Raw genomic sequence first — 25,670 nt, 5'->3', positions numbered from 1 at the left:
TGCTGTGCAGTTATTGTGTACAGTGAGAGATGTCAGGGGCTTGTGGTGTTGTGGTGTGTGGTATACACACACACACACACACACACACAAGGACACATGTGCACATACACACAGAGACATATGCACCCACCCACACACACACACACACACACACACACAAACAATACTGCTCATGACTGTGTTGAACTGAGTAGAGAAAAAACTGATTTGATGAGGAATGGATGAGTGCCCTTCAGAATGGTAATGTGATCCTTAGGAGTGTTTTTCTGTCCATGGCCAGTGACCTCCTCAATTTGACCACAGGTTTACAAATAGCGTATATAGAAGAACAACAGCCAAAACACCAACAGAGATCATGGAACTGCTCAAGATCTCGCCCAAAGTGAAATGGACTACCATGTAACGTAACAGAGTGGAAAAAGTCATCATACGTAGCAACAGGATAGACTTCAGTTATCAATCAGTCTGTCAATCTGTCAGCCAATCAGAATGGGTTTAGCTTCAGCTTGTTTCCAACTCTGAAGGACAGAATGTGTGTTTTTAAACTTGGTTTGGTGTGACGCCGTTCCAGTTTTTTCTCCACAATTCGACCTCGAAGAACATCATCTTCCACAGGCGCGGTATACTTAAAGATCCATGAGGAAGTGTTACTTCATTACTGTCTTTAACAAAAAAAGGTTTGCTTAGCAAAAGTGTGGAACAGAAACAACAAAATAAGGTTTACTTAGCAAAAGCATGGAACAGTCTACAGAAACTGTGAAGATTTGAAATTTGCAGGTGTGAGTCAAAGTTGTGAGATGATTGGAAAGTTTTACTTAGACAACGTCACAGTGTCAGTGAGATGTGGATCCATAATTTCTTTAAACTTACATGCCTGCTTTCAAGAGTAGTTATAATTTCTGTGGACTGACACTTTTGGAATTTCTCTGGACTGACACCCTGTTTTATAATGTCTTTGGACTTACACAGTGTTTTATAATTTCACCGGATTGACACAACATTCAGACGGGTAGTCTGCGGATTCTCAAGAGTGATGCACTGTATAAGAATATAATCTGTTAGCTCTCTACGTTGACACACTGTTTCTGAAGGGTAATCTGTGATCGGGACTCTAGTATAAAAGGCCAACCCTAGCGTTTTGTGTTTAGTATTCCTGACGGCACATCTTAACAGACAAGTTTTTTACTCCTCTCTCCCCCTGCGGTCACATCCCCGTCTGAGAAACTAGCATTTTCAATTAGCTCTGCCCTGGATCTAGTGATAGGAGCATGATTTTTTTTCCCCCCGTTCATTTTGAATGAAATAAAGAGCCAAATATAAAACACACCATGGTGCCACTCTTCAAGCCGTATCAACTCTTCATTAGAAAAAAGTATTTGAAAAAATGGTAATAATAAAGTAAGAGGAAATAACCCTTATCTGTTTTTTTTTTTTCTTTTTTTTTTTAAATTCATTCGCCAATTCGTTTTAGTGTAAAGTTTTTGGTCAGTGTTTTTTTTTTTCCCCACTCGCGCCCAGGGTGGTTTAGTCTGCTTTTAGTGGCCTCATGCTGTTCAGATGAGAGAGAGAAAGTGTAGCCTTAGGCTCCTGTTCCCTTAGTCGTCCCTGATAGCGACGGCCAGCGAAGGATAATCTATTCAGGGGGTCTGAATGTGGAGCGGACGGTGGCCGATGTCGGTTCTGGCCGTGCCTGACCCGCCCGTCATCGCTAACCCATCAGCCACCGCGTGTGTCCGCTGGCCAGCTGGGCCCGTGTTAGGGCCAGCCGACCACATTGCCACTTTATGTGCAGATCGTCCTTTTATTGAGAAACAAGATTGTTTTTCTCCTCACCAATCGTATTTTTGTGGCATATGCCTACCAGTTCCCCGAGCTGTTGTGTTTTATAGATAAATCCTGTGAGGATAGGAAAAGTGTTTTTCTCTGTGTGGGTGTGTATGTGTGTGTGTGTGTGTGTGTGTGTGTGTGTGTGCATGAGAGGGTGGGTTTATGGGGGTGTGTGTGCGTGCACGTGCGCGTGCGTGCGTGCGTGTATGTTTGCATGCATCTGTGCGGGCGTGTGTGTGTGTGTGTGTGTGTGTGTGTGTGTATGTGTGATTGTGCATGAGTGTGCATGTGTGTATATATCACATTTTGTCCTTAGTCAGCCAGTTACCATCGCAGAAGTTGATGTGTGTGTATGAGTTTCTTTTTAAATGCAGAGTAAAGATGACCTTAAAGCTGATAAGGGGGAATTTGCCTTGAGGCTTTGTCGTTTGTTGTTCCGGCTCTGGGAAGAAAATACATCTCATGGAGGCTGAATCCAGAGCCCTCAGAGCTCAAATGGTTGCCGAGGCGATTTTGTTTTTTAAAACTGTAGAGTTGAGTAGAAGGAACCAAAAGGCAAAACAAGGCCCATAGCCACAAACTGCCATGACAGTATTGTAAAATATGAAACATTGCTGATCATTATGCGGCCTGGAGAGGCGAAAAGGGTTGTTTAGATTGTTTGTCCAAATATTTGGGGAAGAACGTTGGATGATGGGAATGTTCTCTCAGGCCCATAACCCCCCCCCCCCCCCCCCCCCCCCAAAAAAAAAACAACAACAAAAAAACCTGAAATTGATATTGCCTGAAAACGGAATCTGAGGAAGACAGGCATGCATGTTTGAAAACCACAGGAGAGGTCAAAGCACGCACAGATGTTTCAGTTCCGACACTGCACGTTCATATATATATATATCTGAAGAGGACCAAAAACAGATCAGGAGATGCTTTGGCAATGTGTTTGTTTGTTTGCCTCTTTGCCTCCTCCTCCTCCTCTCTCCTTGCGTAGATTAAGTTTGAGCAATTTGAAATACTGCAATGGCTTGTGGAGATTACTTGAGTATTAGTTTAGACATTTCAGAAATCCAGGCTTCGCTGAGGAAGTGTGCCTGGTTTGAAATGATGTGCAGGGCAGATAAACTCTTCAATGTTCTCTCTTTTTTTTTTCCCCCCTAACATTTCAGTGAACAACACTGAAATCTGATATCCGTTTTTGTGCTCTTAAATGGCAGTTGGGGAAATATCTCTCTGAAATAGCATGGTCTGTTGTAAAAAAAAAAAAAAAAAAAGAGAGCGAGAGAGAGAGAGACAAAAAAAGAAAAGCTAAGGGGAGAAAAAAAAATACAGTCACTTTAAAATTGTATACGGCTCCCAGCATAATGGTGGAAGTAATTTGTTAAGTGCTTATAACTCCCTTGCTAAAGTTTTCCGAAGATTCTGCCCGAAGCAACCGCTTAATTAGCATATTAATTTTTCAGAATAGCTTTGAGGAGCGCTTCTCTGTTTTTTTTTCCCTCTGCCCCCCCCCTCTCTGTCTCTCTCTCTCTCTCTCTCTCCCCTCCCTTAATGTGAAAGCATTTGTTCCTCTGTCGGGTGACTGTTTATGGGGACTCATTGGGATGCTTGGTGTGCTCTCTGAGGGAGACCTGGAGGTGTGTCTGCCGGGCCATCTCTTGGGTGCTGTAAGCCAGCATGTGTCGCCTCCATCACTCTTCATAACTGTACAATAATCTATTGACTATGGCTTTGTGTGTAAAGCACAGCTGATCATTAAGATAAAGGAACGGAGAATTGTATTGCTGCAGTTTGTCATGGGAGGAATATTGGTATTGGTGCTGTGAGGGAAAGCATGCCGCAGCAAAGACGTGACTTTTAGTTATTTATTTATTTTTTCATTTGCTGTAGATTTTCCCCCTTCACGCGGTAATGGTTATGTAATGGGCTCCACTGTAAATTTACAGATGGCATCAACATCATTTTTGATAGAAAGTTATTGCAGAGCTGCGTGTTATTGCTATAGACTCATACCCTGCATTTTCATGTCAGGACACCAGCCCACCCGGCAGAAAGACGCACCGTGTAAAAGAGGTGCCGTGTAAAAGCCAAACAAAACAAGCTCAGCTGTATAAATCCTCTTGCCGTTGAATGCAGAAAATTGAACAGAAAAAACAAAGCAATATATATTTATATATATACTGTATGTATGTATCTATGCTGTATGAGACGGTGGGGAAAGGGTTTGAACCTGACCGCTGTGGTGATTTAGCTCAGTGAATTTGACCTCCCCGCAGGCTGAACTTCTCGTGACCTGGGGGATTGGGTTACTGGAGGATTTATCTGCCGTTTTGTGTTCACATGACCCCTCCAGTGGAGACCAGTTACGGCAGACTGACCCGACCTTGTTCGGAGGGATCGAAACGTTATCGATCTATATTCACTCACATGTACTTGGATTAAGAGGTTGTTGTTGAAGAAGACGTGGAAAACAGCTGCCGGTAACCTATGGTTACCCAGTCAACCCAGTCAAGATTAGTTATCCGTATTTTAGCCACAGCATACGCGACTGTTTTGGATGACCTGTCAGGCAAATCTGTGGGTCTGCCTGAAAACTGGAATTTTGTGTTCTGGAGGGCAACCAATCATTTTACAAAAAAAAAAACCCCCGTTTTGAAAGCATTTCCTAGAACAACAATAGAAGATAAAGCGTACAGTTTATGAAAGGTTTCTGTTACCCTCGTACATAATACACAACATTAAAACAGAGGCATGGATTCATGACGTATGGCAAGTAAGACCACACTGGTTGACAACTTTTTTTTTGTTTGTTTAAAAAGGCACTTTTAAAAACACACTCTTTCTGATTACACCTTGTGTGTTTGGCCCTCGACGTAAATTGTGACCAAATAAATCACATGGTCGGTCTGTGTGTTTTTTGAAAGTAGGAATGCGTCTGAAAAAAACCAAAAAAAACAAACAAACTAACCATTAACTCCGCTGTGCTATCAGATGCTTTGTGGTCTGGGCAGAAAAGATCTTCTCTCTTTAAAGACCCAGAAGCACGTTTCCCTTCCAGCAGAAAGGCTGAGAAAGGCTATCTTCACGACGGGCTGTGTGTGTGTGTGTCCTTGAAGGAGCGTCTGAGTGAGGAGTAAGCTAGCACTGGGCTCCTTTAGTCCGTCACCTGCCATTTGCAGTAATCACCTTTTCTTCTCTCATCTACTCAGCGTAATTGTATTGTGGTTATCAATTAGGGCTCTATTTATATACGCTCAGACTAGGATTGGACCTGTTCCACAGAGGATGAGATACTTTCCCTCTGCTGCCAAAGTTCAGCCCACTATTTAAAGAAAAAAAGAAAAAAAAAGATGTAAGCTTTTCGCCTGGCTACTGTTTGATGCTCTTTTGCTGCATGTGTGTGTTGTGTAGCTCCACTCCACTGGTGGAGCTGACAGTATAATGTGAAGGCCTGTCATTGGTTATATTGATCCTTCACAAAACATACTTGAGTTGTTGTGTTCTGCTATGTTACATTGTCACAAAATATTTTTAGGTTATTTTACAGAATAAAGTTGTGTTACATTGAAAGGAAGGTTGAGCATTGGTTTGCTAATGTTGAATTATTTTGGCATACAAATGAAGTCCCTTAATGTTCAGTAATACAGAATAAATAAACCCAGTTTACACACACCCAACACACACACACACACACACACACACACACACACACAACACAAACACACCCAACACAAACACACTCACACACACACAAACACGTGCTATCCTAATGGTACCAGCATCACCTGTGTCCTCTCCTAGGCGCTCAGATAAGACACAGATGTCAAAGCATGTCCAATGTAAATGTGACGGATGTGTGTCTGGATACCATGACAACAGAGGGGCTGGAGTAATTTAGGTGGAGGGGTGTGTGTGTGTTGTGTGGGGAGGGGGAAGGCGGGCAGAATAATGGGGGAGCGTGTGCATCCAGAGGTTTTTTTAGACTCAACGAAACTAATCAGTTAATCTGAGCTTTCAGTCACACGTCTCCTCGGCTGTCAGTCAAGGTCTTAGTGGTGGGCGCGCTCGTGTGTTCTGGCCCAGCGCAGTTTCTAGCGCTGGTATTAAAAATTCTGCATCACAAATTTGTACAAATTGGAACTCTGTGGGCTAAGTTTAGATTGCTGGGAACTAGCTGTGGCAAGCGTGCTGGATCTCGTCACTCAAGCAAGTGACAGACTACGGGCGAACCTGCCTCGTGAACCCGGGGAGGGGAGGGGGAAGGAGTGAGGGGGAGGGGCACGCGGAGGCTGGCGGGGAAGCTCGTCAGCGCGGCATGGCCCGCGGTGGCAAAGTGTGATTTGGATGGAAGGGGCCGGCAATCAACGAATGGATGTGTGATTTGAGATGATGAAGGGGCTTGGCGGAGGGGGGGAGGGACCTCTCTCATTATCTCTCTTTAATCAGGGACATCCAGCCATGAAAATGGCAGTGGCTAAAAAAGAGGACTCTGATTAGGAAAGAGTGTGTGTTTGGGGGGGGGGGGGGGTGTTGTTGAGGAGGTGTGTCGTCAGAGCAACAGAGCATCTTTGGTTGAAGGCCTCAGAGGGTTGTTTCGGAGAGGAGAGGCGATGTTAGTCAACCGTAATCAACACAGAGAGAGGCCGCGCTGGGTCTAATCAGAGTTAGGTGAATAACCACAAACACACAGTGACATGCAAGTGTTGACTGCTGCCTCGCTATGAGAGGACTGATCTGGACAAGATAGTCTGGGTGCAACTCAACAGGTGTCTGGGGACGAATGAGACTTTTCTTCTGTCGCTCTCTCTCTCTCTCTCTCTCTCACACACACTCACACTCTCTCTCTCTCTCTCTCTCTCTCTCTCTCTCTCTCTCTCTCACACACTCTCTCTCTCTCTCTCTCTCTCTCTCTTTCTGTTCTTTGGTAAACTCTAAATAACCTCCATGCCATTGGTTGGGTGTATCCTGCGCCCCCCCCAAACCCCCCCCCCCCCCCCCCCCCCCCCCGACACCCCCATATCCTCCTCGTCTGTTTTGAGCTAGCATATAACTGGATTCCGTTTGTCTGTGGTGCTGCGATTGTCCATTGCTCAGATAAGGATCCATGTTTCTGGGCACTTTTAGTGCAGCACATCTAATGAAAGATCTTAATTAGATCTGTTTGTGCCCACAGGAGAGAGGATGCAATATTAAATTGTCACTCCTATCACATTCCTTCAATTTGGGCTGCAGGACACATCTCTCTCCCTCTCTCTCTCTCTGTCTCTCTCTCTCTGTGTCTCTCTGTGTCTCTCTCACTCATTTTGCTGTTCAGATAAATTGTGAACTTTGAAATCTCCAATAGACTACCTTCCTCTTGGGTCTGGATTAGGACACACATCCATATCCGTCAGTCTCTCTCGAAGCGCAGTGACCTTTGCTCATCTCGAATACTTCAATTTTTTTTTTTCAAAGAGAGAAAAATCCAACAATCAGCCATTTTTTCATTTCTTACGTTAAACTAGGTAAAAATTGGATAAAAAACAGATATCATAAAAAGGGATGAACATTGAATTAAAAGAAAAAAAGAAAGATGGGATTCTGTTCATGTTGTTTGTTTATCAGCAAAGACTCCTCCTTGTCTCATTCTGTCTCCCCCTTGTCTCATTTTGTCTCCTCATTCTGTCTCCTTCTTGTCTCATTGTGTCTCCTCCTTGTCTCATTCTGTCTCACTCTGTCTTGTTTATTTTTAATCACATTCAGTGATTCTGTCTCTTTTTTTTTTTTAAGCATAAACTTCTGTGAATTTTCATTTTCTCCCCATTTTCCTCCCTGTATGCGTTTGAACAACTTGTCTTGTTTCCTCACACAAATTGCCCCCATGCCCCCGCCCCCCCAAACAAAAATGATGAATCTTAACTTCATTTCAGAAACCTCTTGAGGATATTAGTGAACCAATTCAGTTTTTTTTTTAATAATATAACAAAATATTGCATTACAGTGCCATATACTGCATCATTGAATTTCATATTAAGAGTTTTTTTTGAGTGAATGTTAAAACAGCTATTATTATAATATTTGTGATTTTTTTTGTTTCTGTTATGTGTGTTCTGGGTTCCAGCTACGGTGGTTATTGAAGACAGGGCTCTTTTCCTGTCAGAGTAGAGCTGCTTCAAGTATAAGTTTGGACGCAAGTTTGACATATTTAAGCTGCACCTGTGTATTTGATGGTAGTGAGAGACAGGTGCGGAGAAAAAAAAAAGAATTCACCATTTCTCTGTGTGTGTGAGTGTCATATTCTCCAAACATGACAATTTTTTCTCTCCCAGAATACGCATGCTAGCACCACCCAGCAGCGTCAGCGCCGTAAACACCTGAGAGATGTTCTACTGAATGTGGTCTCAGTGTTCTTACCAGTATCTCTCAAAACCAGGCAGACAGCTGACACTCTGATATTCAACAGACACGAGACGTTTTTTTTTTTCTTTCCCCCCTCTCTGTAGGCGTAGACCAAGAATGATCAAACATCGCCCCGTTAAAAGGCGACAGAGTTGAAACTCCAACCTCAGCAGTAACAGACACAAACCTACAGACTCAGCTGTTGTGTATAAATATAAATATCTACAGACAAATTTGAATTTTGCTGCTTATTCTCCGTCACCCCAGGGTCTACAGCGCCAGTGTTAATTCTCAGCCCTTGCACAGACACACTCTTTCAAATTCATGGCACTTGTGCGGCCAAATTTGGCGGCAATCGGATTTGTGGAGAGGCTTTCAGATTTTCCCTTGGTTTAATGCTCATTGATGCCGGTAGCTTGACCTTGTCTCATCTCAACCTCACGAGTCAACAGTTGTTTCAAGAGACTATCCATTATTGTCGCAGTAATTTGTTTGCGGATCCTATTTCATTTTTACAGCTGTGAATGCGGTTCTGTCTAACAAACGCCCTCGTGACTGACAACACCCCCACCAACCACACACACACACACACACACACACACACACACACACACACTTCACTGCTTGACAGATAGAGCTTTTCAAATTTACACAAATAATGAGCTGTAGTGGTATTAAGGGAAGAGAGAGCGCTGAATCTGCAAATCCCTGAGCTACATGAGCACCAGGGCTGTTTCTCTTCCTGAAGCATGTTGGTACAAGACGTGTTGGCTTCATTCTGCCACCTCCGCCATCTCCATCACCGCCCTCACTTAATTCGCCCGCTCGCCTTCTCTCTGATGACTTCGCCCCTCTGGTCACATTAGTCTTGTGTTTTTGGAGGCTCTTCCACTGTTGTCAGAGTAGAAAACCTTGGGAGGAGGAAACGAGATGAAAATGTGATTTGATAACAGGAGGGGAGAGGAGATCCTATCCCACGTGTAGTTCTTAAAGGGTATAAACCCGCCTGTTTCTGCACATTGCCCCGCGTTAGCGGTTTGTCGCCAAGAAGGGCCGACAAAGGCTTTGGGAGCCTGGAAACATCCGCACATTGTTGTCCATCTCCGACCATCCGTCCTCTGCTTTCATCTGACTGGCTGAAACGCTTGCCCTAACCAGCAACCTGTATGCAAAGGCAGTGATAGGGAGCATTCTGGGAGTTAAGCCGCAGTCATTTCCCGCGGGAGAAAGGAAAACGGGAAGGCCACGCGCGTGTTGTCTGTTGTCACCGCAGAGAGAAATGGACAAAGTAATTGCACCGTTCCTCTGGCCTGAAAAATCCCATCAGCTACGGGTAGCGCTGTCAAGGGGCATAAAAACGACGCCAGAAACTTAAACCAGCTGCTGTCTCTGACGTTCCCGGCTAGCTCGGTCCCGGAAAATGACTAGGGAAAAGACAGGGCAGATTATCCATCAAGGAGGAGCGAGTGGAAAGGAGCTGTTAAAAAGACGTTGGGGGAGGGAAGCAGAGGCGAGAGGAGGTCAGGGGTCAAGCTGGTATGTGTTTCCATAGCAGAGATGGCACACAATGATAAATGTGACTGGCAGAGACAAATATCCGTACTGCTTCACTCCATCCATTCAGTCTGAGAAACCTCGACTCTTTTCCCAACCGCCACCGTCGCCTTGCAGAGCACCACCGAGAACGCTGATCTTGATCTTTCCAAAATGTTTGGCTTTTTTTTTTGGCTGTAAATGTGTGATTTGAGGAGGCCGTCACCTTTTTTGTTTGTTGTTTTTTTTTCCCCAGTACGGCTATTGTAGTCATAGTCTACCCCTTCAAATGTTACTTTTCTTTCATTCATTTTCTGGATGTTTTGTGCACGTCACTGGCGCTTGTTATTCAACTCACAAATAGTATAAATCTACTCTAATGTGAGGGGAAGTTCTGTTTGTTTTGCTCCGTTCATTCGATTGACTGTTAGCATGAGCTGTTGTCACTGTCGTCCATCACAAGGTTTCAGTGGTCTTAAATGCCTTACCCACACTTTGACTGTGAGAAAAAAAAAATTGAATCGTGCTTCGCTCCTCCAGGGCGAGTTAATTGTGTTTCGAGCTCTTTTTCTTCCTAAGCCTTCTCTCGCTCGTCCAGGATCTCATTTAAAATAAAACTGCGTCTCAGAAGTTCTCTCTCTTAAATGCACCCCTCCCTCACATTGGGAAAGCTCTGAGTTCTAAAACTCCTGCACCCTCTTTAGAGTTTGTGAAAAGCCTGTGTCTTGGTTGCTGCTGGAATAGGGAGAGGGCGTGAGGAGGCTCTTTACAGGCCTGTACTCACGACTCAGATGTTTTTTCCTCTCTCTCTGGAGAGGCAGATCAGTGGGTAAGGTTCAGAGAGAGAAACTAGTAGTGACAGCATGGATGGGCATAGCAGGGTGAGGTGCAACATCGTCCCTCAGTGCTATCTTCTGCTCTCAACAAAATGCACAGTAACACACACACACACACACACACACACACACTCTCTCTCTTTCTCTCTCTCTCTCTTACAGATACTCACACACACACACACACACACACACACACTCTCTCTCTCTCTCTCTTTCTCTCTTGCCCTCTCTCTCTCACACACACACACACACACACACACACACACACACCGTAATATCTCAGCAAGTCACCTTCTCAGTTTCCCACAGGGTAAACTATGTGTCTGGTCTGTGCTTAGGAACAGAAAGCTTCTCTGTGTTTTTTTTCTCCTGTGTCCCTGCATACGTGTGTGTGTGTGCGTGTGTGTGTAAGCCCGTTGCATGTGTTTGAAATCAGCTCCAAAACGTTTTTCCCATGCATTAATCTCTTGTCTTTTCTGCTCTTCCAGATGGTCACAAGAACAAAGAAAATATTTGTAGGAGGATTATCTGCCAACACAGTAGTTGAAGATGTAAAGCAGTATTTTGAACAATTTGGCAAGGTAAGATCTCTTTCTGTTTCTCACCACGACGGAGGATCAGGGCTGGTCCTCCGCTGATTTCGCCCAGATCCTTGGTCTCCAATCAGGACTTTAATGATCAAGCTTTCCCAAGCAAACTCTCTGAGGCGTCAAGAAGCTTGTTTTCCGTTGTTTTCCGTGCTCTGTGCTGACTTCTCTTTCGTTGAGGCTATGGTGAAAGTTGTTAGCGGAACGTTAGTTCTGGATCCGTAATCAGCGTTGGTTTTAAAAAGCTGTTAAACAGCTCCCATGTCAGAACTGAAGAGCCTTAGGGTGTCTCTTGCTAATTGCTACATCGTTTACGTGTTTCTTAGCGTGGCTACTTCCTGTGCAGAGTGCTGTGTAAATATTTAACGCAAAATTCTGTAATCAACAAAAGTGTCTGAATCAAGGGAGGGTTTAATGCACCTTTTGAAACGATTGAAGTGCTACATTATGCATACATTACCCCATACCCCCCCAGTACCCCCCCCACCCCCCCACGCACACACACCCCAACCCCCTCAAGCGGCGGTGTTTAGAAGTCTCCTCTAGTATGAGGAGACAGCTAATTCTGGCTGTTTGAAGGAGTTTCTGCATCCTCGTTACCTCCAAGGTCACGTTGCAAACAATCTTTTGGGCGTAACTGTGAGATACGTTTGTGTGCCCATCCCCCCCCCCCCCCCCAACGTCTGTCCAGACCCACAGTAATTCATCAGCAAGACTTGGTTGTCCAATCAGGTCTGACAGGTGTTGTTAGCTGCTTAGGTGTTTGTGTTTGCTTTGAGGAGTCGATCTTTGTGGATAAACCAATTAATTTACTGTCTCCTCGGTGAAAATTTCGAATGGTCTAATCCAGCAGCTGCCAGTGTCCCAGAGTAGAAGAAAAAAAAAGAATAGAGAAATGCGACAGGGGAGGTGTATACGTGTGTGTGTGTGTCTGTGTTTTGAGGATACTGGAGATTTGGGGTGTTCATTTGTAAGGAATGTTTTCTTAAGGAGTCAGCAGGTATGCCCATCTGGAAGTCGTGGCATACAGTGGCAGTAGAGTCGGTAATCAGTGTGTGTATGTGTGTGTGTGTAAGTGTGTTTGTATATGTATGTATGTAGGTGTGTATATGTATGTGTGTGTGTGTTTGCTCAGAGAGAATAGCAGAGTCTTTGCTGTCGAGCTGTGGGCAGTAGAGAGAGTGTTCTGCCTGGGAGTGGACAGGTGGCAGAGGTCAACGGGGTTATGGGACATGTCTCTTTAGACGCTGGACTCCTTCTGATCCTGCTCACCATGCCATGACAGCCTGCTCTTCAGGAGGATGGCCTTCTCTCCTCCTTCTCCTCGCCCTCCCCGCACCTCCCCATCCCTCCTCAGCTGCAGCAAAGTGCATCCTCTGCAGAAATGAAATTTAAGCCAGAAGTCCCGTCCTGGCGGTATTTAAAGTCAGAAGTCTCTCTCTTTCTTTCATTTAAAAACATTTGCATGTATTGCAAATTTAATGTGAATGCTTGCATGCCTCAGAAAATTCGACAGATTTGGTCATTTCCAGCAAATTAAATTTTGGTTACAAATGAACCTCCTGGGATTACGTAAGGAGCCATGATTAACCTCCACTTAGATTGAGCACAGAAAAAAAAAAAGGAAAAAAAAAAAAAAAAAACGGCCCAAACCCCGCCCCCTTTCCTTCCTCAACCAGAGAACGCTCTGAGAGGCCTAATTAGCTGGCAGGGCTTATGTTTAGTCATAGGTTTATTGTAATCAGCTTGCTGCTGGAGGGCGTCACAAAACCAAAAAGGCTACTCGTGCTTTAAGTCATCATGCCATGCACCCCACCCGCACCCCCCCCTCACCTTCTCTTTCTGTTGGTGCATGCGTTGGACTTTGCTCTGCAGGCTGAAACCTGGGTTAAGCTCCATTAGTCCAGCATGCCATTTACAAGCCAATGCTCACTCACAGTCAGAGCAGTTATGTCCCCATCTGCTTCCCATATCTGCCCTAGATGATAGCTGGCCTCTGCTACGGCTTTTAACCTCTGACCCAGTGAGGCCAGGCGCGCGCGCCCCAGCTCTTGATCTGGGATCAGCAAATGCTTTTTTCTTACAGTGTTTAAAATTTTGAAAGATGGTAATGAATGCTGTTCCTGGCTCTGTTTGTGAGGGTCAAGAGTTCGTGGACGAAAGAGTAGAGGAAAGTGTTTCTCGAAACTGAAGCCCCTATAAGTGTGTGTGTGTATGTATGTGTGTGTGTGCTCCATTGCATTCAAAGTGTTCTTTTTATATTGGTGCAGGAGTCATAATCAAAATAGGCCCATGCCTGAGAGTGTAATAAAGCTTGGGGGGGAAAAAAAAGCGTAAGACATTTCCAGTGTTAGGTGTTATTTTTGCTGTGTTCCCTGTATAATTTGATTGATTTTTTTTTTTTTTTTGCCGTGGTTTTTAGAGAGATGACTCACTGGTATGCCCACTCTGTGCAGTGTGGAGGAAAACAGTAATGACAAGCTTGATGAAGGAAGCTGTATCATGATGCTACAGTAATGAAACGTTGTGCATTTTCTTTCTTTCTTTTTTTCCTTTTTTCATTTTTTTTGGTGGCTGTGAAAGTGCTTGGTGACAAACACAAAAAGAGAGAGTGATTGCCCCTAATTACTGCTTTCACTGACTCTGTATTAGTTAATTTAGTATACCTGGTGCAAGATTTAATACAGGGGTTGGCTCTAATTCAGGTACAGGGAACAATGAAAACATCGCTGGAGTCCATTAGAGCCTAATGACAGTCACTGTTTCCAGCTAAACGCTAACATCAGATCTGATATTGTAATTTAAACATCTCTGAATTCCCTTTGACTGTCACATTGTACAAAAATGTGTGGATTTACAGAAGGGTTTATTTGTTAGCATTAGAAACTAGACAGATTCTAGTCTGAGAGTAAGAGTCAATTAAAACTGTTCAGGCTAATTAGCGCTACCTGTTTAGCATTGTTATGAATTACTTATTAGTTTGTATTTAAGACCATCTGCTTCACATGGTCCCCAAAATGAATGTTTACATGTCCAATACATATCTTTCTTTTCTTCGATAAACCGTTTTTTTCCCCCCTGAGACTTGCAGTTGAATTCATTGGTTTAAGATGCTTCAGATTGTCTTTCCTGTCATAAAACGGATCATGGAAGAGCTCTCTCTCTATTCCCAGTCTGGGTATTTTCCTTTAAGTCCCAGTGGAGTTTCCATGGAGCCCAAACCCCTTAAATTCTCTCTTCACATCAGTGGTGGCACATAACTGGGAAGTAGGTAACAAAAGGTGAGAATCTTAAGATGACTGAAATACTCAATCATTGGTTCTCTGGCTTTCCACTGCCCTCTGGAGAGGGAGAGAGAGAGAGAGCGAGAGAGAGAGAGGAAAGATGGAGAGGACAAATGAGGAGTTAGTGAAGGATGAAAAAAAGGAGAGGGAGAAGAAACAACCCCTTCAATACTCAGGATTAGTTCTGAGACGTCTGCACACCAAGCCCCCCCCCCCCCCCCCAACCCAATCCACCCCCCCCCCCCCCCCCCCCCCAACCCCTCTGCCTTGCCCCCTCAGAGGTCCCTCCAGCTGTATTTGTCTCGCCAGGAACTCTTAACAAGCTCTCAGAATGGTTTTCATAGCTGGTGTGCTGACGAGTAAAAACCAAATCTTCTCGTGAGAGATTGAAAACACAATTGATTTTGGCCTCGGGGCTTGACCGCGGCTCCACTGACTCATCCCCCCTTTTTTCGCATGTCGTGTCACCGATCTCTCTGTGAGCTCAGATTGATCCCCGTCCGTCCCACAGACCACGACTCTTACCCCTCAACACCCCCGTTCCGAACTTCTGCATCTGCCTCACACCTGCGATCTGTCCTCCTTTTCACCTCAGTTCCCATTCTGGTTTAGCCCTGCCGTGTTCCGACCACGTCCCCAAGGCCACGGTCCCAACCTTTGCCTCAAGCCTGCTTGCCCAGCCTTGTAACTCCCCCACAATCATATTTGAATGCCACGCTGGGCTTTTTTGATGTAATAAAAAGGCTACGTTATGTATTTTGGCAGGCTCAGAGAACTGAGGGAGCTGCCTAAACCGTCCACTATCACTGTCCCAGAGTAGATGGTCTTTAACTCAGACCTGCATTCTCGATTTTTTTGCATCCCTTGTTGGTGTGCTACTGTGATGCTTTAAACATGGGGAAATCACTTTTTGTTATTGGCTTTAAAACACGGAGAATGAAAGCAAACCGAGCTGTTTTCGCTGTTTGGAAAAGGGAAAAAAGAAAAACAGAGACAAATGATTTAATATTCTCTATGACCTTTGTTTACCCAGAGTATTGGCAGTATTTCCACAAGTCAAGGGGGGACTATTTTTAAAACGCCCACTTGAGGATAGAAATTTATTCGGCTTCTTGGCAACGATTTCCATTTTAATTCAGTCTGGTGTTTCTCTCTCTGTCTCTCTCTCTCTCTCTATTTCTCTCTCTCTCTCTCTCCCCTTCCAGCTCAAATTTGTCTTCGTAGAACAGTAACCCTATCCATTTGAAGCTGTTGTTGATGACCCTCTATTGCATTAAATGGTACCAAATTGATCCGAAAGGATGTTTGAACAGAACCGAGTTCTTAATCAGTATTATAAATATAAAGAAAAAAGGCCAATTATTTTGGGAGGAAAACATTAACTTCAGCACCTATTCAGTGTGTGTTTGATAGGCTCTTCCACCACTCAATTAAATAGCTTGCCCACATCCCTATAACTTAATCTAACCCTTTAATCGCTGTCTTCACTAATTGCTTTTTTCTTGGAAGTCCCTGGTGTCATAAGATGATTTGCAGAGTAAGCATGCAAAGAATCTTGGTTTTAAGGATGTCGTCAGCTTGTAGTGTGTGTTGTTATTATTATTAGTGTGACCTTTGACCTGACCTGAGATCAGTCAAGCTTGAGACACCTGGTATAGGAGAGATCGAAGTGCTCTTGGCCGATTGTGTTTGCGTTGGTACAGAAGGCTGTGAGGAGCCATTAGCCGATTTCTCTTTGGACACTAACAAGCCCTTGTGTCTCTCAGAACGTGTCATACACAGGACGTGAACCTTCGTATTTACATTGTATTTTTGAAGGGTGTCATGGTATCCTGAGGAACTAGTGTCCTCTGAATGACCTCCTTAAGTGAATTTACCTGTCCTTTGCATTTAAGCTGCCTTCATGTCTCATGGATTTTTTTTTCTCCTCTGAGACGTTGCGGAGCGATTCACCAGGACATAATGTCATTGCCCTTTACTTGGTCCACCTGTGCGAAGGCTCAACTCAGTAAATCTTTGGAAATGGGTCTCTTTCGGTAAGCTGGGACTGCCTTTGAAGTGAGTCATTTTGTCGTTGGTTGGAGACACCTCCAGGACTTGGCAGTCTTGTTGAAAGAACCAGCTGTTTTTAAGAAGATTGAATGCGATTGAAGAGGATTTTCAGGCCTGCCTAACATGAGGCAAAAAAAAAAAATCTCTGAAAGATAGCGAGAAAGTCTCAATCTTTAGGGGGTGATTGGGACAGGTTTGGAAGGGGATGAGGGTAGAAGCTTTCAAGGGAAAATGTGATTGCCCACATTTTGAAGATCTTTGTCAAAAATAAGATCTCCCTGGGCTTTTGCGGCTACAAGCGTTCCGTGCTATCAGATCTTTGCTTTGACTTCCTCCATGGAGCCTGAAGGAGCTCTTGCTGATTGCGATCTGCTCTGGTACTTCACAAACATGAAGTGCACCAATTAAATCAGCCCCGGAACACTATTAAGCTTTAAGGGAAGAAATGGGGGGGGGGAAACAGAAAGAGGGAAAGAAAGAAAGAAGGAAAAAAAAAACAGTTCCCAGAGAGCCATGGTATTTCCAGTCCCACAAAAAAACGTCACATGCTTGTTGGTGGAGACTGCCCGTGGAACAGTAATAATGTTTTACCAGGGTAGGGTAAGATGGTGGGGGGGGGGGTCAGTATGTGATGTTCAAGCTACAGAGGCGACCTTCAAGATCTCTTGAAAGTAACCTTGCCCACAAAGCCCTCTGTGGACCCAGAGTGCTGCATGTGACTGATATTCCCGGAAATGCTTCAGAAACTGGTTCAGGGTTGATTGACGGCTCGCCCTAGAAAACCACAAACTCCTTTTCAAGTCAGAATGCTGGAATGAGATTATTGTAAAGGTGGTAATTTGTAAACCTCTCTTTTTTTTTTTGAAGGAGGTTTTGTATTTTAGAGAGGTTTGTTTGTGAGAAAAGAGGGAGACGTATGGGATTTCGTACTCTTTCCAAGTGCAAGTGGAATGCCAAAAATCAAAACTTGAAGGCTCAGCATGAAAACAGACAGAATGAAAAATGGAGAATGAAAGAAGATAAGACAAGTAGCCTGTATTGGGAGGGGTCTCATGAGTGCCTTCCCCTCTTTTAAATCATATTTATTGAGGAATTTCAGTGAGGGAAGTTAGAGAATTCGAGAGCTGATGCAGCATCATAGATTGGTGTTGTAGCAGTAAAAACAAAACAAGAGGAAAAAAAAACCTGATTATCTTTTTCCTTACTCTAAAATACTTGGAAAGTCTCTCTCTCTCTCTCCCAGCCCAGTGCAGCCCTGTAAAGGTAAGGCTTTTTTGTCTGTACTTTAACGCGATGGTTTAATGACTCCTCAGAGGTATCAGGCATCATATATAATTACCGTGCCCACACACTGGAGAATGACTGAATAATGGGCAACAACTGTAGACGCTCTTGCTCTGGAGAAGTATCCATGAGGATTCTCAGGGAATTCTGCCAACATAAATAAATAAACTTCAACGCATGATATGTGTTATAAAAAAAATAAAAATAAAAATTGATTAGTACACTGGGCTATTAGACAGAACTCAAAAGAAACCTTATCCTCGCTGAAAGGGCATGTCCTTTTAAAGGAGAGTCAAGAGCCGTAGGGCTTGCTGGTTTACTGGTTACTCAGACGGGAGGTCGGGGCAGGAGAAAGAAAAGAGACACAGTTAAATAAAGGATGCAGGTTGGACTGACACACAGGCCTGCAGTGTACCAACATGGGTTTTTTTTTTTTTTTGGTGTGTGTGTGTAAGTGTGTAAGTGTGTAATCTGTCTCTCTCTCTCTCTTGGAGTGTGTGCAAGTTCTTGGAGAGTGTTCCCCGCCGTTAAGTCAAGTGCACAAGGAAAAACAGCGAAGCACTCGGAGGCTGGAGTGCTAATTAAATGAAATGCCATCATGTTGGCTGTTTTTTTTTTTTTTTTAAACAAACCCTTAAACCGTTGTCCAGTCTGTTGGATGCTGAGCACAGAGGCCTGTGCCACACAGTAAGTTAATGTTAAAAGAACACACATGCGCACAGTGGGGAGATGGGCCTGCAGTCTGAGGAGATGGCTCCTGTGGCGTGAGCTAGCTGGAAGGCAAGGTCAAGTGTCCTCATGCCTGTGTGGTGAGATCATCACTGGACAAACTCAACCAGGGATGTGCCACTCCACCATGGTCTCCCTGACAACGTGCTGTCAGGAGAGAGAGAGAGAGAGAGAGTGAGTCACAGGTTTCAGTCTGAGTGAGAAAAAGGACTGGTTAATTTGTCCTTTTGTTGAGTGACAGATATGCATTTGTAATGTAAGATATATGACAGGGTTGACGGAAATTGCACTTCCTCAGGAAAGCAGCTGCCGAGCTGAGCCAGAGGGCCAGGCTACGCCCCCTCCGCTGGCTAGGCCCCCCTCTGCTGGCTACGCCCCCCTCCACTGGCTAGGCCCCCCTCTGCTGGCTCTTATCCCAGACACATCCTTCCCAGGTTTGTCTTAGGAAAATAAAATTTGCAGCCCATAAAGTCAAACGATATGTGTGAGCGATTTATCTCCTCCCGAATGCTTTAACAAGAATATGGCTCAATGTCACCTTGAGTTAGATTTTAAAGAGGAGAAGATAACATCCCCCCCCCCCTCCCCCCCGACTGTTAGTCAGTATAATGCTTATTTTTATTTATTTACTTATTTTGTCCATTAAAATATGTGCATTGTGTAAAAAAACGTTGGGGGCATGGTGCTGAAGTTAAAAAAAAAAAAAAAAAAAGACGGACTGTGAATTTACCTGGCGGGGATTCAGGAGCTGACTGATTACAGCCTGGAGAGTCAAAGCCACAAAGAAGGAGGGAATCACTAGAATGATGAAAAACGGAGTGAGGAGTAAGGCGGTGGCATGTATTGTCCTGGCGGAGCCTTGGTGTCCAGTCTTCTGAAAGACTCACCCCCCCCCCCCCCCAAAAAAAAAAACACTTATCCCCCCCCCCCCCCCAAAAAAAGCTGGCTCAACCGAACATTCTTGTTTGAGTGAGTGAAGTATAAAAGTTGAGAGTTCCAAGTGGCAGCTAAAAAAACCCCCAAAAAACACCCCCCCCTCACCCCCCCAAAACATTCCCAGCAAGTAGCGCCAGTCTGAAGAGAAGAAAGGCTGTGGATTTGTTCTCATTTGCATGTCCGAACTTAATTAAAATTATCACGCAAGGCAGAAGTATAAAACAAGTGGTGCAAATTGTGGTAACTGGCGATAAATCATGAACAAGGATGATCACGGGGGGAAAAAGAGAGCGCTAGAGGAAAATAAAAAGGCTTTGGCACCATACCCACTGTTTTGATCAGTTTCCTTGAGCTCCCCCCAAACACTTTGACCACAACTCTCTGGCTGTCAGAGGAGCCTCTTTCAAGTCATTCGCAGTTGTTAGTCACTAATAGCTTTGAACAGCCTTCATTGTGCCGGAATCTGTACCTCTGCTAATTATTTACCATCGGGAAATGAGATGGTTTTATGATGCTGCTTTCTCTCTCTCTCTCTCTCTCTCTCTCTCTCTCTCTCTCTTTTTTTTTTGCGCTCAGTCACTAGACGGATGCTTCAGACTGTTTTCGCCAGGTTTCCTGTCACTTTTCCTCAGTCCTCTCTCTCTCTCTCTCTCTCTCTCTCTCTCTCTCTCCCAACTGGCACGGGCATCGATAGGCTGTCCACCCAGGGTGCCTGCCTGCCAGCCATTGCCTGGCGCATTCTGCCGGTCCTACAGTCTATGTTTATGGACAAACCATGCGGATGCCAGCTAGCGCACGCTGCCTGAGTAGGATGGGGATTTGGAAAGCTTTGTGCTGTAAATCCCTGCCTAGCTACACACCACTCGCAAATTACAGTCAACACAGTCCCACTGTACTCCTTTTTTTCTTCCTTTTTTCAGTAAAATATTTGCTTTTGTTTTACGCTGAAATGCACAAAGCTCCCTGCATGGACTGTGCATTGGTGTTTCATTTGATCAAAAAAACGATTTACTGCAAGAGCTCTGAGTGTAATGGCGGTTTTGTACGCTTCTGTAATTACATATGGAATGTTATTGAATGTTAAAACACTTAAGCAAACTGTCATCTGGGTTGTAATTGCAATTGAGTAATTACATCAAGAGATTAATGTGCAGTACTTTGACTGTAATTCAGCTGTTTTTCACAGGGGAGTTTGGGAAGGTAGGACAGGTGTGCGTTGGGCCTTGAGAGGTTTCTGTGGTACCACTGCAGAGGGCTTGAGTCTCTCTGCTGGTGTGTAACAGAACTTGATTTTTCATATGTTCTCTTTTTGTAGGGGAACTGACCTTGGCTCCAAAGTCATTTTATAGCCTGTCCCTCTACTTTCCTCTTTTCTTCCTCTGAAATGGGTAATGAGCTCCTACTCTAAGGCTCTCTCTCTCTCTCTCTCTCTCTCTCTCTTCCCCCCCCCACCTTTCTCTTTCTTTCTCTCTCCCCCTCTCTCCTCTCAACCTCCTGTTTTCAGATATCTGTCCTCCCAGCACTCTCTCACTCTCCCTGGATGAAAATTCATCATATTCTGACCACTCCAGGTCTCTCTGCAAAGCTCTTCTTCTTCTTCTTCTTCTTCTTCTTTTTTTTTTTTTATAGAGGAAGTAAATTGAAAGAGCCACCCTACCTGGAGAGCTAAGCACTGCCGTCGCCCATTATTCTAAACAGAGACTAATAAAAGCATTGATGGATTTTATTTCTATACCTTGTGGGCCCACTTCACAGTCCATTGTGTTTTATAGAATCCTTGGATTTTAATAATTGCCCTGGGGTTTGTGTATGTGTGCGTGTGTATGTTTTCTGTGTGTGTGTGTGTGTATAAGAGTGCATGCACACACATGCAAGGTTCTCTGTGTGTTTGAGCTCTCCACTGTGTATGTATGTGTGTGACCATGTGTGTATGTGTGAGACCCTGTGTTTGTGTGTGCGTGCATGCGTGGTTGTGTGTGTGTGTAAGAATGCATGCACACATGGAAAATTCTCTGTGTGGTTGAGCTCTCCACTGTGTATATATGTGTGATACCCTGTGTGTGTGTAAGACCCTGTGTTTGTGCATGCGTGCGCGCATGTCTGTGTGTGTGTGTGTGTGTGTGTGTGTGTGTGTGAGAGAGAGAGAGAGAGATTGATTCAATCATTCAGTCAGTCAGTCAGTCAGTGCTCTTATATGAGTGTGTAAGGAAGTGTGTGTACAGCCTGGTGTTTGATGGGTAATAAGGATCCAATTGGTCGTCCCTAATTACCAAACCATTTCATATTCTTATAATTTTCAGTAGTTTTACAATGGCTAAATGTCTTCTCACTGCAGCCTTTATCTGTCCATTTATTTCACACTACAGCACAGACAGTGCATCGATTTTTGTATTCACCATATTCTAGTCATTTAGAAAGACGCTCTAAATATTAGCCTCTAACTGTAATTGTGCGTTTAATAATGAGAGGTAAATATAATGATATTACAGCCGTGGCATTTCTGTATGGGCAGCCGTAGAGATGTTTAAATCCTCAGTGTGTGTCTTGGCAGAATGAGAGAGGCTCAGTCAGGCAGTGTCTGGGAGTGTGAGTGTGCTGTGTGTTGTGTGGAGTGTGTAGCGTGTTGAGTTGTGCATTGTGAGTTGTGTGTTTGTATTTTATCTGCTCTGTGTTGTGGTTGTACGTGAGTGTGTTGTGAGTTATGAGTTGTGTGTTGTGAATGTGAGTGGGTGTGTTGTGGATGTGTGTTAGTGTGTTGTGGATGTGTGTGAGTGTTGTGTGAGTGTGTTGCTCTCTCAGGGCTGAGTTTGTGTAGTAGTCTGTGTGTGGCCCTGTAAACAGCACATTTCATTTACTGTGTCACTGGGGCATCAGAAACAGCTTCTGACTTACAAACGCACACACACACATACACATTAATGCGTGCAGATAACCCCATGCCTGTTAGCACATGTGAGGATGGGATGTGTTTGATGCTGACTCATGCAGCAGGATCTGTGTCAATGTTCAGTCACATCATAAACATACATCTCTCTCTCTCTCTCTCTCTCTCTCTCTCTCTCTCTCTCCCTCTCCGTCTCTCTCTCTCTCTCTCACTCTCACTTTCTCTCTCTGTCTCTCTCCCACCCCCCCCTCCCCCCTTCTCTCTCTCTTTCTCAGACTCCCCATCCTGGGTTCCCTCTCTACCTCTGTTTGTTTGTACTCTGTAACCTGCTCACATATTTGCATTTATTTTCAAATTATTCATGTGCAATATATGTCTCTCACACACACACATGCACGCACAAGCACACACTCACACACACACACACACATACACACACTCTCACACACACACTTGCACGCACAAGCACAAGCACAAGCGCACACACTTTGTCTTGCTCCCCACACACACGGTATGCATAATGAATGGGTTTTTGCAGTGGATTTGCATTTGTGTATGTATCTGACTGCACTTCAGTGGTTTTTTACTCCGGTCATTTGTTGGGGTTTGTGACCAAGACTTTCACTCTCAAAATAAAAGCATGAAAATGAGCCGATACAGAACAATGACATTCTAATGGAAGCCAAATATCAGCAGGAGTAGCAAAGCTATGGTACTGTGCTTGCAATGAAAATGAATGCATTTCCATGCTGTTAGTGAAGGAATAATTGCACAGAGCAGAACACACCAAGCCTGAATGTGACCTTTCACAGGCGTCGGAACGCATACACATTTGCTCTGTCGTCGGATAGATCGCATTCCACCAGGTCTTTTATATTCTAATTCTCATACAATTTATGCATGCCAGGGGAGAGATATTCTCTCTCTGTTATTTTTTTTTTTTTAGCCCGAGTTTTGGCATGTCTTGCATTTCGCATTTTGAGCGTTAAACAACGGTGGCCCTGTGTAAAGGGTTGGGAGCTTGTGTGGAGAAGGGGATTTTGCTGTTGAGAGTTGCCGATGCACTTTGCTGGCTGTCTGCGCAGCTGCCTCAGAGAGAGAGAGAGAGAGAGAGAGAGAGAGAGCGCGGCTGTCGAAGGCACAGGGATTTTTTTTTTTTTTGGCAGTTCTGCTCCTTGAGCTTCACGAATTGAGTTTCAACTCTCTCTCTCTCTCTCTCTCTCTCTCTCTGTCTCTCTCTCTCTCTTTCTCTCTCTCTCCACCTATCACCTCTGATTCAGTCTGACAAAGGGGCTAATGGCTCAATATTTAACTGTCGATGGAGATGCGAACGGTGCCACCCATCTGCTGCGTCCGTTCTTCCCTCTCGCCTGTGACACGTTCACTCAGAGGCCTTTTAATTGGCTGTCCGGTCCTGAGAGGACGTGTGCGACTCCTTGACAAATCGCTGGGAAGGATGGTGTTGGCTTGGTTCAATGTGTGTGGGTCCATGCATGTGTGTGTCTGTGCACATCTGTGTGTTTGCATTTGTATTTTTGTATTGGTGTGTGAGTGTGTTTGTGCGTGTGTGTGTTTGTGTGTGTATGTCTGTGCATGTTTGTGTGTGTGCGTGTGTGCGTGTGTTTGTGTGCGTGTCTGTTTGTGCGCGCGCGCGTGCACTAAAGCCAGATGAGTTCTCACAGGTCATTCTACATCAGTAAACTTGGCCTCGTTGATATCTCAGTAAGTAAGAAGAGTTAAGACACGTGGTCTTCACTGGATATGACACATTCACAACCTGATTCCATTTCCACCACTGACCTTCAGTCTGAGTACTTTGTGACTGTTATGATGAGTTGATGCTTTTTCTTTTTTTTTTTTCTTTTTTCTTTTTTTTTTTGTAAGGCCCAGTCCTGAGGAGTGAGTGTGTTCTCTAGGCCAGTTAATAACCATTCACAATCTCCCAATGCTTCATTACACACCTTGACCTCTATGGCATTTCACTGCAGCCTGGCCAACAACGCAGCCTGGCTTAAAGTGCCTTTGTGAAGCTGAGAGGGAGAGAGAGACAGAGATGGAGAGAGAAAGAGACGGAGAGAGATGGAGAGGGGGAGAGAGGCAGAGAGATGAAGAAAGAGAGAGAGAGAGAGAGTGTGCTGGTCTGAATCCAGATGCCTTCGACTGATTCTCAGGACTAAATCCAGATGCCTTAGACTGGGAGTCAGGTCTAAGTCCAGATGCCTTCGACTGATTCTCAGGACTAAATCCAGATGCCTTAGACTGGGAGTCAGGTCTAAGTCCAGATGCAGTAGACTGATTGTCAGGTCTAAATCCAGATGCCTTCGACTGGTTGTCAGGTCTAAATCCAGATGCCTTCGACTGATTCTCAGGACTAAATCCAGATGCCTTCGACTGGTTGTCAGGTCTAAATCCAGATGCCTTCGACTGGTTGTCAGGTCTAAATCCAGATGCCTTCGACTGGTTGTCAGGTCTAAATCCAGATGCCTTCGACTGGTTGTCAGGTGTACAGTGTTTAGTAATTGGTTTAGCTGTCTCTCTCACAGTCCAATGGTTCTCCTGGCTTGCTTTATTATTTCTCTCTTTCTCTGTCTTTCTTTCCCTCCCTCTCTCCCCCTTGTATTTCCTCCTGCTTTCTCTCTCTCTGTCAGTTCTCCTATTTACATCCAACCAATGTATTCATGGTGTTGTAAACCTCAGATGACACGACCCTCTCTGAGTCAAACTCTCAGATTTATCTCATGGCGTCTCAGCCTTTAGCTCCTGACTGTGTGTGGAGTGTGTGGATAAGTATGTAGAGGCACCTGCTGAACTGTACGTGACAAATTTGTATAGGACTTATGGGTAAATGTTATTTAAGTTTAGAATACAGCAGTAAAATACTTACAGTATTTAAACTTAAGGTATATACTCACTGAAAAGTTTGACTCATAAGTAAATATATAAAGATAAGCATATACATTTACCAAACATATGCACACACACACACATATATATACATACATACACACACACACACACACACATATATATATATACACACACACACACACACACACACATGTATATATATATATATATATATATATATATATATATACACACATATATATATATATCAAATTTTCTTCTCTTGACTCTCATACTCTGAGCTACTTTTTGATGTGTTTGCAATGTTATATTATCTTATAAAATAAGCTTGTGATGTAAATGGATGGCCCTTTCATCAACACTTTGGAGGGTTTCCCTGCTGATGGGTGAACCTCCCTGAAACGTGTAAAGAGCGGTTTAGTTCCTGCGAATCACTGCGTGTCTTTGCCATCTCTGCCGTGGCAGGAGGCTGAGCACA

General features: G+C 44.3%; 1 protein-coding gene across 3 annotated transcripts in view; it reads left to right on the top strand.

The window, feature by feature from the left end:
* The window catches only part of msi2b (musashi RNA-binding protein 2b), a 204,590-nt gene that overhangs the window by 37,744 nt on the left and 141,176 nt on the right, over nt 1–25,670 (top strand). For all 3 annotated transcript variants that reach the window (XM_030776712.1, XM_030776714.1, XM_030776713.1), the window contains exon 6: nt 11,057–11,149. In XM_030776712.1, the coding sequence (XP_030632572.1) occupies nt 11,057–11,149 (93 nt within the window). The remainder of the gene's footprint in view (nt 1–11,056; nt 11,150–25,670) is intronic.

The sequence above is a fragment of the Chanos chanos genome, chromosome 6 (assembly GCF_902362185.1).
Source record: "Chanos chanos chromosome 6, fChaCha1.1, whole genome shotgun sequence".
Lineage (NCBI taxonomy): Eukaryota > Metazoa > Chordata > Actinopteri > Gonorynchiformes > Chanidae > Chanos > Chanos chanos.
This window is presented reverse-complemented; position numbering and strand designations above follow the sequence as displayed.